The following is a 12548-nucleotide window of genomic DNA, read 5'->3' as shown; positions in this document are numbered from 1 at the left end:
CTATGTTGTAGTTTACTATGTTGTGGTGTGTTGTGGTTTACTATGTTGTAGTTTACTATGTTGTGATGTGTTGTGGTTTACTATGTTGTGGTTTACTATGTTGTGGTTTACTATGTTGTAGTTTACTATGTTGTGGTGTGTTGTGGTTTACTATGTTGTGGTTTACTATGTTGTGGTTTACTATGTTGTAGTTTACTATGTTGTGGTGTGTTGTGGTTTACTATGTTGTGGTTTACTATGTTGTGGTTTACTATGTTGTAGTTTACTATGTTGTGGTGTGTTGTGGTTTACTATGTTGTAGTTTACTATGTTGTGGTGTGTTGTGGTTTACTATGTTGTGGTTTACTATGTTGTGGTTTACTATGTTGTAGTTTACTATGTTGTAGTTTACTATGTTGTGGTGTGTTGTGGTTTATTATGTTGTAGTTTACTATGTTGTGATGTGTTGTAGTTTACTATGTTGTAGTTTACTATGTTGTAGTTTACTATGTTGTAGTTTACTATGTTGTGGTGTGTTGTGGTTTACTATGTTATAGTTTACTATGTTGTGATGTGTTGTAGTTTACTATGTTGTAGTTTACTATGTTGTAGTTTACTATGTTGTAGTTTACTATGTTGTAGTTTACTATGTTGTGTTGTGTTGTGGTTTACTATGTTGTGGTAAACTATGTTGTGGTTTACTATGTTGTGGTGTGTTGTGGTTTACTATGTTGTGGTTTACTATGTTGTAGTTTACTATGTTGTGGTGTGTTGTGGTTTACTATGTTGTAGTTTACTATGTTGTAGTTTACTATGTTGTGGTTTACTATGTTGTGGTTTACTATGTTGTAGTTTACTATGTTGTAGTTTACTATGTTGTGGTGTGTTGTGGTTTACTATGTTGTAGTTTACTATGTTGTAGTTTACTATGTTGTAGTTTACTATGTTGTGGTGTGTTGTGGTTTACTATGTTGTAGTTTACTATGTTGTGATGTGTTGTAGTTTACTATGTTGTAGTTTACTATGTTGTAGTTTACTATGTTGTGTTGTGTTGTGGTTTACTATGTTGTGGTAAACTATGTTGTGGTTTACTATGTTGTGGTGTGTTGTGGTTTACTATGTTGTGGTTTACTATGTTGTAGTTTACTACGTTGTGGTGTGTTGTGGTTTACTATGTTGTAGTTTACTATGTTGTAGTTTACTATGTTGTAGTTTACTATGTTGTGGTTTACTATGTTGTGGTTTACTATGTTGTAGTTTACTATGTTGTAGTTTACTATGTTGTGGTGTGTTGTGGTTTACTATGTTGTAGTTTACTATGTTGTAGTTTACTATGTTGTAGTTTACTATGTTGTGGTGTGTTGTGGTTTAATATGTTGTAGTTTACTATGTTGTGATGTGTTGTAGTTTACTATGTTGTAGTTTACTATATTGTAGTTTACTATGTTGTAGTTTACTATGTTGTGGTGTGTTGTGGTTTACTATGTTGTGGTAAACTATGTTGTGGTTTACTTTGTTGTGGTGTGTTGTGGTTTACTATGTTGTAGTTTACTATGTTGTGGTGTGTTGTGGTTTACTATGTTGTAGTTTAATATGTTGTGATGTGTTGTAGTTTACTATGTTGTAGTTTACTATGTTGTAGTTTACTATGTTGTGGTTTACTATGTTGTAGTTTACTATGTTGTGGTTTACTATGTTGTAGTTTACTATATTGTAGTTTACTATGTTGTAGTTTACTATGTTGTGGTGTGTTGTGGTTTACTATGTTGTGGTTTACTATGTTGTAGTTTACTATGTTGTGGTGTGTTGTGGTTTACTATGTTGTGGTTAACTATGTTGTGGTGTGTTGTGGTTTACTATGTTGTAGTTTACTATGTTGTGGTGTGTTGTGGTTTACTATGTTGTGGTTTACTATGTTGTGGTTTACTATGTTGTAGTTTACTATGTTGTGGTGTGTTGTGGTTTACTATGTTGTGGTTTACTATGTTGTGGTTTACTATGTTGTGGTTTACTATGTTGTAGTTTACTATGTTGTGGTGTGTTGTGGTTTACTATGTTGTGGTTTACTATGTTGTGGTTTACTATGTTGTAGTTTACTATGTTGTAGTTTACTATGTTGTGGTTTACTATGTTGTGGTTTACTATGTTGTGGTTTACTATGTTGTGGTTTACTATGTTGTGGTTTACTATGTTGTAGTTTACTATGTTGTGGTTTACTATGTTGTGGTTTACTATGTTGTGGTTTACTATGTTGTAGTTTACTATGTTGTAGTTTACTATGTTGTAGTTTACTATGTTGTAGTTTACTATGTTGTAGTTTACTATGTTGTGGTTTACTATGTTGTGGTTTACTATGTTGTGGTTTACTATGTTGTGGTTTACTATGTTGTAGTTTACTATGTTGTGGTTTACTATGTTGTGGTTTACTATGTTGTGGTTAACTATGTTGTGGTGTGTTGTAGTTTACTATGTTGTGGTGTGTTGTGGTTTACTATGTTGTGGTTTACTATGTTGTGGTTAACTATGTTGTGGTGTGTTGTAGTTTACTATGTTGTAGTTTACTATGTTGTGGTGTGTTGTGGTTTACTATGTTGTGGTTTACTATGTTGTGGTTTACTATGTTGTAGTTTACTATGTTGTGGTGTGTTGTAGTTTACTATGTTGTGGTTTACTATGTTGTGGTTTACTATGTTGTAGTTTACTATGTTGTGGTTTACTATGTTGTGGTGTGTTGTAGTTTACTATGTTGTAGTTTACTATGTTGTGGTGTGTTGTAGTTTACTATGTTGTAGTTTACTATGTTGTGGTGTGTTGTAGTTTACTATGTTGTGGTTTACTATGTTGTAGTTTATTATGTTGTGGTGTGTTGTAGTTTACTATGTTGTGGTTTACTATGTTGTGGTTTACTATGTTGTGGTTTACTATGTTGTGGTTTACTATGTTGTAGTTTACTATGTTGTAGTTTACTATGTTGTGGTGTGTTGTGGTTTACTATGTTGTGGTTTACTATGTTGTGGTTAACTATGTTGTGGTGTGTTGTGGTTTACTATGTTGTAGTTTACTATGTTGTGGTGTGTTGTGGTTTACTATGTTGTAGTTTACTATGTTGTAGTTTACTATGTTGTGGTGTGTTGTGGTTTACTATGTTGTGGTTTACTATGTTGTGGTGTGTTGTGGTTTACTATGTTGTGATGTGTTGTAGTTTACTATGTTGTGGTTTACTATGTTGTGGTTTACTATGTTGTGGTGTGTTGTGGTTTACTATGTTGTAGTTTACTATGTTGTGGTGTGTTGTGGTTTACTATGTTGTGGTGTGTTGTGGTTTACTATGTTGTGATGTGTTGTAGTTTACTATGTTGTGGTTTACTATGTTGTGGTTTACTATGTTGTGGTGTGTTGTGGTTTACTATGTTGTAGTTTACTATGTTGTGGTGTGTTGTGGTTTACTATGTTGTGATGTGTTGTGGTTTACTATGTTGTGATGTGTTGTGGTTTACTATGTTGTGATGTGTTGTGGTTTACTATGTTGTGGTGTGTTGTGGTTTACTATGTTGTGGTAAACTATGTTGTGGTTTACTATGTTGTGGTGTGTTGTGGTTTACTATGTTGTGGTTTACTATGTTGTGGTTTACTATGTTGTAGTTTACTATGTTGTGGTGTGTTGTGGTTTACTATGTTGTGATGTGTTGTGGTTTACTATGTTGTGATGTGTTGTGGTTTACTATGTTGTGGTGTGTTGTGGTTTACTATGTTGTAGTTTACTATGTTGTGGTGTGTTGTGGTTTACTATGTGGTGGTAAACTATGTTGTGGTTTACTATGTTGTGGTTTACTATGTTGTGGTGTGTTGTGGTTTACTATGTTGTGGTTTACTATGTTGTGGTTTACTATGTTGTGGTAAACTATGTTGTGGTTTACTATGTTGTGATGTGTTGTGGTTTACTATGTTGTGGTTTACTATGTTGTGGTTTAATATGTTGTGGTGTGTTGTAGTTTACTATGTTGTGGTTTACTATGTTGTGGTTTACTATGTTGTGGTTTACTATGTTGTGGTTTACTATGTTGTGGTTTACTATGTTGTGGTAAACTATGTTGTGGTTTACTATGTTGTGGTTTACTATGTTGTGATGTGTTGTGGTTTACTATGTTGTGGTTTACTATGTTGTGGTGTGTTGTGGTTTACTATGTTGTGGTTTACTATGTTGTGGTGTGTTGTGGTTTACTATGTTGTGATGTGTTGTAGTTTACTATGTTGTGGTTTACTATGTTGTGATGTGTTGTGGTTTACTATGTTGTGGTGTGTTGTGGTTTACTATGTTGTGGTTTACTATGTTGTGGTGTGTTGTGGTTTACTATGTTGTGATGTGTTGATGTTTACTATGTTGTGGTGTGTTGTGGTTTACTATGTTGTGATGTGTTGTAGTTTACTATGTTGTGGTTTACTATGTTGTGATGTGTTGTGGTTTACTATGTTCTGGTGTGTTGTGGTTTACTATGTTGTGGTTTACTATGTTGTGGTGTGTTGTGGTTTACTATGTTGTGATGTGTTGTGGTTTACAATGTTGTAGTTTACTATGTTGTGATGTGTTGTGGTTTACTATGTTGTAGTTTACTATGTTGTGATGTGTTGTGGTTTACTATGTTGTGGTGTGTTGTGGTTTACTATGTTGTAGTTTACTATGTTGTGGTTTACTATGTTGTGGTGTGTTGTGGTTTACTATGTTGTGGTGTGTTGTGGTTTACTATGTTGTGATGTGTTGTAGTTTACTATGTTGTGGTTTACTATGTTGTGGTTTACTATGTTGTGGTTTACTATGTTGTGATGTGTTGTGGTTTACTATGTTGTGGTGTGTTGTGGTTTACTATGTTGTGATGTGTTGTGGTTTACTATGTTGTGATGTGTTGTGGTTTACTATGTTGTGGTGTGTTGTGGTTTACTATGTTGTAGTTTACTATGTTGTGATGTGTTGTGGTTTACTATGTTGTGGTTTACTATGTTGTGGTGTGTTGTGGTTTACTATGTTGTGGTTTACTATGTTGTGATGTGTTGTGGTTTACTATGTTGTGGTTTACTATGTTGTGGTGTGTTGTGGTTTACTATGTTGTGGTTTACTATGTTGTGATGTGTTGTGGTTTACTATGTTGTGGTTTACTATGTTGTGGTTTACTATGTTGTGGTGTGTTGTAGTTTACTATGTTGTGGTGTGTTGTGGTATACTATGTTGTGGTTTACTATGTTGTGGTGTGTTGTGGTTTACTATGTTGTGATGTGTTGTGGTTTACTATGTTGTGGTTTACTATGTTGTGGTTTACTATGTTGTGATGTGTTGTGGTTTACTATGTTGTGGTTTACTATGTTGTGGTTTACTATGTTGTGGTGTGTTGTGGTTTACTATGTTGTGATGTGTTGTGGTTTACTATGTTGTGGTTTACTATGTTGCGGTTTACTATGTTGTGATGTGTTGTGGTTTACTATGTTGTGATGTGTTGTGGTTTACTATGTTGTGGTTTACTATGTTGTGGTTTACTATGTGGTGATGTGTTGTGGTTTACTATGTTGTGGTGTGTTGTGGTTTACTATGTTGTGATGTGTTGTGGTTTACTATGTTGTGATGTGTTGTGGTTTACTATGTTGTGATGTGTTGTGGTTTACTATGTTGTGGTTTACTATGTTGTGGTTTACTATGTTGTGATGTGTTGTGGTTTACTATGTTGTGGTGTGTTGTGGTTCACTGTGTTGTGGTTTACTATGTTGTGGTTTACTATGTTGTGGTTTACTATGTTGTGATGTGTTGTAGTTTACTATGTTGTGGTTTACTATGTTGTGGTTTACTATGTTGTGATGTGTTGTGGTTTACTATGTTGTGGTTTACTATGTTGTGATGTGTTGTGGTTTACCATGTTGTGGTTTACTATGTTGTGGTTTACTATGTTGTGGTTTACTATGTTGTGGTTTACTATGTTGTGGTTTACTATGTTGTAGTTTACTATGTTGTGGTTTACTATGTTGTGATGTGTTGCGGTTTACTATGTTGTGGTGTGTTGTGGTTTACTATGTTGTGATGTGTTGTGGTTTACTATGTTGTGATGTGTTGTGGTTTACTATGTTGTGATGTGTTGTGGTTTACTATGTTGTGGTTTACTATGTTGTGGTTTACTATGTTGTGGTTTACTATGTTGTGATGTGTTGTGGTTTACTATGTTGTGGTGTGTTGTGGTTCACTGTGTTGTGGTTTACTATGTTGTGGTTTACTATGTTGTGGTTTACTATGTTGTGATGTGTTGTAGTTTACTATGTTGTGGTTTACTATGTTGTGGTTTACTATGTTGTGATGTGTTGTGGTTTACTATGTTGTGGTTTACTATGTTGTGATGTGTTGTGGTTTACCATGTTGTGGTTTACTATGTTGTGGTTTACTATGTTGTGGTTTACTATGTTGTGGTTTACTATGTTGTGGTTTACTATGTTGTAGTTTACTATGTTGTGGTTTACTATGTTGTGATGTGTTGCGGTTTACTGTGTTGTGGTGTGTTGTGGTTCACTATGTTGTGGTGTGTTGTGGTTTACTATGTTGTGATGTGTTGTAGTTTACTATGTTGTGGTGTGTTGTGGTTTACTGTGTTGTGGTATGTTGTGGTTTACTGTGTTGTGGTGTGCTGTGGTTTACCATGTTGTGGTGTGTTGTGGTTTACTGTGTTGTGGTGTGTTGTGGTTCACTGTGTTGTGGTTTACTATGTTGTGGTGTGTTGTGGTTTACCATGTTGTGATGTGTTGTGGTTTACTGTGTTGTGGTTTACTATGTTGTGGTGTGTTGTGGTTTACTGTGTTGTGGTGTGTTGTGGTTCACTATGTTGTGGTGTGTTGTGGTTTACTATGTTGTGATGTGTTGTAGTTTACTATGTTGTGGTGTGTTGTGGTTTACTGTGTTGTGGTATGTTGTGGTTTACTGTGTTGTGGTGTGCTGTGGTTTACCATGTTGTGGTGTGTTGTGGTTTACTGTGTTGTGGTGTGTTGTGGTTCACTGTGTTGTGGTTTACTATGTTGTGGTGTGTTGTGGTTTACCATGTTGTGATGTGTTGTGGTTTACTGTGTTGTGGTTTACTATGTTGTGGTGTGTTGTGGTTTACTGTGTTGTGGTGTGTTGTGGTTCACTGTGTTGTGGTTTACTATGTTGTGATGTGTTGTGGTTTACCATGTTGTGGTGTGTTGTGGTTTACTGTGTTGTGGTTTACTATGTTGTGATGTGTTGTAGTTTACTATGTTGTGGTGTGTTGTGGTTTACTATGTTGTGGTGTGTTGTGGTTTACTGTGTCGTGGTTTACTATGTTGTGATGTGTTGTGGTTTATCATGTTGTGGTGTGTTGTGGTTTACTGTGTTGTGGTTTACTATGTTGTGATGTGTTGTGGTTTATCATGTTGTGGTGTGTTGTGGTTTACTATGTTGTGATGTGTTGTGGTTTACCATGTTGTGGTGTGTTGTGTTTTACTGTGTTGTGGTTTACTATGTTGTGATGTGTTGTGGTTTATCATGTTGTGGTGTGTTGTGGTTTACTGTGTTGTGGTTTACTATGTTATGGTGCTTTAGTACATACTCAGCCACTGCCTGCTGCAGTCGCTTGGCCCTGAGCAGGGCCTCATCCCTCTCTTCATTTGCCAGACGCAACCGGGCCATCACTGCCTGGTCCCTATCCCTCTGAGCCTGGTATATCTCCTCCACTAGGGCTGAAGGAGAGAGACAAATAGAGAGACAGTGAAAGAGAGAGAGGGGAGACAGAGAGAAAGCAAGCAAGAGAGAGAGAGTAGTAATGGAAATAGAAAAAAGAGAAATAGTAAAAGAGAGAGAGGGAAAGAGAAAGAGAGATAGATATAAAGAGATAGAAAGCATTGTTCTTAGTTTCTGACCATCAGTTACTGCTCAATAACAACGATAAGCTCCCTGTGGAAGAAAGTTATTGCCACTGAAACACTGTGGCACAGGTATTAACTCCAGTCAAACTCATTTTGTGGGGAAGTGAACTGCTGAGGTGATCTCCACAGAGGCTGGACATATAGTTGCCCCAAGCAATAAAGGCACAGTGTCTGCGCCTCAGAGTCAGGCAGTTGGTCGACATTGTCACAACATCAGCAAGCACTCATCATCTCACAATGGTTAAGAGATTGGCCAGTCCTTAACCCTAACTCAAGACGTTTGATTTGATAAACAAGGTTGAACAAACATTTTCAAGCCAAAAACATTGTGTTCTTCTAATGTCTGAAAACTAGACCGGTTTTAGTGAGAGTGAGCTGTGAAATGATTTGTCTAAAGTGTTGCCAAATTGAGTTTGAGTTATGAAGAGCACATACTGAGTTAGACAAAAAGAAAAATAGTCCATCCATGAGTTCTTTTATGTAATACTGTCTGTCCCACTCATGGAGGGAAAACTTTTCTTATTGATACAGACTCTGTAGCCTGGCAGGGAGAGATTTCCCTTCAGCTTACACCTGACCCGGGTCCCGAAATTCCTGCGCTGTATGCCGGCTGCCTTAAAACCAGCAGATTTTGAGATTACCACTGTCTTCAGATCCCTTTGTTAATCCCACTACGAAAGAGCCCCTGAGATCCATCAATAGCTAATTCTTCTACCGTCTCAGAGATGGCTTAATGATAAACAGTGAGCCTCGCTTTAAGCCATTACAAAGTTCAGTAAGAAAATCAATATAGCATTTTAGCTGGAATTTGCTCATTAAACATCGCCTCCCTGAGCCATGCAAATCATATTAATATGAGGACGGCAAATAGGCTACACGACACACACTTTACATTTATTAAAGGCACAATTGGAGCTGCTAATTGTGCAGCTCGATGTACTGTATTTTGTTGAATTATTAGGTGGGTTGGGAGGGCTCTCACCTAAGAAGAAAAGCAATAGTAAAGAAAAGAAGTTATTTGCTCAGCTAAATTCTAATATTTGTTCAGTGAAGGTTGGGAGCGGTTAAATTACATTAACAAATACGATTAGTAAGTTACAATTCGTTTTGATACTCAAGTTGCATGTAAAACAAACGTATAATTATTTTCCACACTTGACATCTCCGTTTTACTTCTACCAAAGTTCATCAGGGATAAAATGTCTGAGGAGAACGACGTTCTAACTTCATCTTGTAGACATTGCTTGCCTTTAGGCCATCTTGAAAATCCTATGGGCCATCACTTTACATTACAGCACAGAATTTTTTTTAACTGGTCAGATAATAGGCTTTATTTGAGATGTTATTATCCTCAATGTACTCTATTGTACTCCCTGTACTGTACTGTATGACCCTTCCTACGGCCAGCCTTCCCATAGGCCCAGGGTTTGTCCTCTCTCCTCTAGCCTCTCCCCCTCTATAACGTACCTCCAGCTTTCCCACAGGGCCAGGGTTTGTCCTCTCTCCTCTAGCCTCTCCCCCTCTATAACGTACCTCCAGCTTTCCCACAGGCCCAGGGTCTGTCCTCTCTCCCCTAGCCTCTCCCTCCTCCATAACGTACCTCCAGCTTTCCCACAGGCCCAGGGTCTGTCCTCTCTCCCCTAGCCTCTCCCCCCTCCATAACGTACCTCCAGCTTTCTCACAGGCCCGGGCATCCAGTTGAGTCTGCATCAGCTCAGCGTCCACCAGCCTGCTCTCTAACTCCTTCTCCTTCACGGCCAACTTGTCCTGGAGCTGCAGGAGAGCACAAAACCAGACAGACTTCAAAATTGGCACGTTCATTGAATTGAGAAATGAATTGAAAATGGAATTGACCCCAACCAATGCTGAGCTGCAGAGCCTGTCGGTAATTGTCCAGACATAGTCACTAACTTTAACCTCATGCAAAACAACAGATAGACACCTGACTCCATCCTGCAGTTTGACGACATACTAATTAACTGTTGTAGTTTCCCGGGCGGTGACAACCATCCATTTAACAAACAGAATATTATATAGATAGCATCACTCAGGCATTCTATAACAAGTTATACAATCGAGCCTCTACATCACATTATTTCAGACTCCAATAAAAAAGAAGCACTGCTATTGAACTCCTATAAATCTTGTCGGGGAGTGATATTTTACAAGACCTAGTGATAGATTTAACCTCCTGTCTTAAATATTTTGCTCCGAGTTGGTGTCCCCCCCCCCCCCCCCCCCAGCACTTTGAAAACATGCCTCAGTTGAGTCCTCAGAGTCGGCTCTCACGGCCCTGCCAGCAAAAACAGACTCTTGGGAACTGTTCCTGACTTTCTGTCAGGAGTCACAGCTACTTGCAAACCAGAGGCATCAATTATAGCCGTTTCAGAGGGCCTCTCTGTGGCTACACCCTCTCTAACAGGCGCTCAGTTGCAAGAAGGCAGCCTGTGCACAGAGGGACACTGGGCATGCTCCAGACCAAACACAGGACAGGACAGGATAACCAGCTAGTCATATGCTTTGGACATGGTGGGTAAGAGAGAGGTGGACAAGAGAGGTGGACACTCAATAGTTGGCAGCTGTGACAGACACAACACAATCATCTATTTAAAGAGGAAGAGGACAAGTTACGACAAAGGACATTTGAGTGAAAAAAAAGCTGGAACCACAAATGCCATGTATTTTAGCTAGGACCTGTATCTAGCAGGGCAAGATTCCTTTAACATTTCAACCTACCTTCTTATTGAGCTCTCTGAGTGAATCCAGCTCCTTCAGCAGGAAGGCAATATTCTTCTCTTTGTCAAGGACGAGGCTTTGCTTTTTGGAGTCAAAGGAACTACTGCTAACTTTAATGTTTCCTTGGTCTTCTTTTATACTGCATTATGGGAGAAAAATAATTTGATTAGAGAGAGAGCAACAATATTAAAACTTGAGAGCGAACGGCAACACAAATTAGTTATAGCCTTGTCTCCAACGAAACAGACACGCAATTATCAAATACGCAAGGGATGCACTCTGCACTATTTCAGGCATATTACAGTGTCTTTATTTACTCTGTTATATTAGGCAAATCATACAGTTGACCTTTAAGGTAATATTAAGGTATTACGGCAGTGTATTGCCATGTAGATTACTTCCCTCTTGTAGCCAGGAATATGATTCCGCGCAGCAATGCCTCATATTATTGTCTATCTATCTATCTATCTATTTATCTACCTACCTACCTACAGTGGGGAGAACAAGTATTTGATACACTGCCAATTTTGCAGGTTTTCCTACTTACAAAGCATGTAGAGGTCTGATTTAAAAAAAAAATCATAGGTACACTTCAACTGTGAGAGACGGAATCTAAAACAAAATCCAGAAAATCACATTGTATGATTTTTAAGTAATTCATTTGCATTTTATTGCAAGACATAAGTATTTGATACATCAGAAAAGCAGAACTTAATATTTGGTACAGAAACCTTTGTTTGCAATTACAGAGATCATAAGTTTCCTGTAGTTCTTGACCAGGTTTGCACACACTGCAGCAGGGATTTTGGCCCACTCCTCCATATAGACCTTCTCCAGATCCTTCAGGTTTCGGGGCTGTCGCTGGGCAATACGGACTTTCAGCTCCCTCCAAAGATTTTCTATTGGGTTCAGGTCTGGAGACTGGCTAGGCCACTCCAGGACCTTGAGATGCTTCTTACGGAGCCACTCCTTAGTTGCCCTGGCTGTGTGTTTCGGGTCATTGTCATGCTGGAAGACCCAGCCACGACCCATCTTCAATGCTCTTACTGAGGGAAGGAGGTTATTGGCCAAGATCTCGCGATACATGGCCCCATCCATCCTCCCCCCAATACGGTGCAATCGTCCTGTCCCCTTTGCAGAAAAGCATCCCCAAAGAATGATGTTTCAACCTCCATGCTTCACGGTTGGGATGGTGTTCTTGGGGTTGTACTCATCCTTCTTCTTCCTCCAAACACTGCGAGTGGAGTTTATCAGACCACATGACCTTCTCCCATTCCTCCTCTGGATCATCCAGATGGTCATTGGCAAACTTCAGACAGGCCTGGACATGCGCTGGCTTGAGCAGTGGGACCTTGCGTGCGCTGCAAGATTTGAATCCATGACGGCGTAGTGTATTACTAATGGTTTTCTTTGAGACTGTGGTCCCAGCTCTCTTCAGGTCATTGACCAGGTCCTGCCGTGTAGTTCTAGGCTGATCCCTCACCTTCCTCATGATCATTGATGCCCCACGAGGTGAGATCTTGCATGGAGCCCCAGACCGAGGGTGATTGACCGTCATCTTGAACTTCTTCCATTTTCTAATAATTGCGCCAACAGTTGTTGCCTTCTCACCAAGCTGCTTGCCTATTGTCCTGTAGCCCATCCTAGCCTTGTGCAGGTCTACAATTTTATCCCTGATGTCCTTACACAGCTCTCTGGTCTTGATCATTGTGGAGAGGTTGGAGTCTGTTTGATTGAGTGTGTGCACAGGTGTCTTTTATACAGGTAACTAGTTCAAACAGGTGCAGTTAATACAGGTAATGAGTGGAGAACAGGAGGGCTTCTTAAAGAAAAACGAACATGTCTGTGAGAGCCGGAATTCTTACCGGTTGGTAGGTGATCAAATACTTATGTCATGCAATAAAATGCAAATTAATTACTTAAAA

General features: G+C 38.7%; 1 protein-coding gene across 4 annotated transcripts in view; it reads right to left on the bottom strand.

The window, feature by feature from the left end:
* The window catches only part of mipol1 (mirror-image polydactyly 1), a 97583-nt gene that overhangs the window by 30759 nt on the left and 54276 nt on the right, over positions 1-12548 (bottom strand). For all 4 annotated transcript variants that reach the window (XM_021573942.2, XM_021573945.2, XM_021573946.2 and 1 more), the window contains 3 exons: positions 10624-10762; positions 9555-9660; positions 7572-7701 (listed from right to left, as the gene is read on the bottom strand). In XM_021573942.2, coding sequence (XP_021429617.1) covers positions 7572-7701; positions 9555-9660; positions 10624-10762 — 375 coding nt within the window. The remainder of the gene's footprint in view (positions 1-7571; positions 7702-9554; positions 9661-10623; positions 10763-12548) is intronic.

This window comes from Oncorhynchus mykiss, chromosome 19 (genome assembly GCF_013265735.2).
Source record: "Oncorhynchus mykiss isolate Arlee chromosome 19, USDA_OmykA_1.1, whole genome shotgun sequence".
In the NCBI taxonomy this organism is placed as follows: Eukaryota; Metazoa; Chordata; class Actinopteri; order Salmoniformes; family Salmonidae; genus Oncorhynchus; species Oncorhynchus mykiss.
Note: the sequence above shows the minus strand (reverse complement) of the source record. Positions and strands in the feature narration are given on the sequence as shown.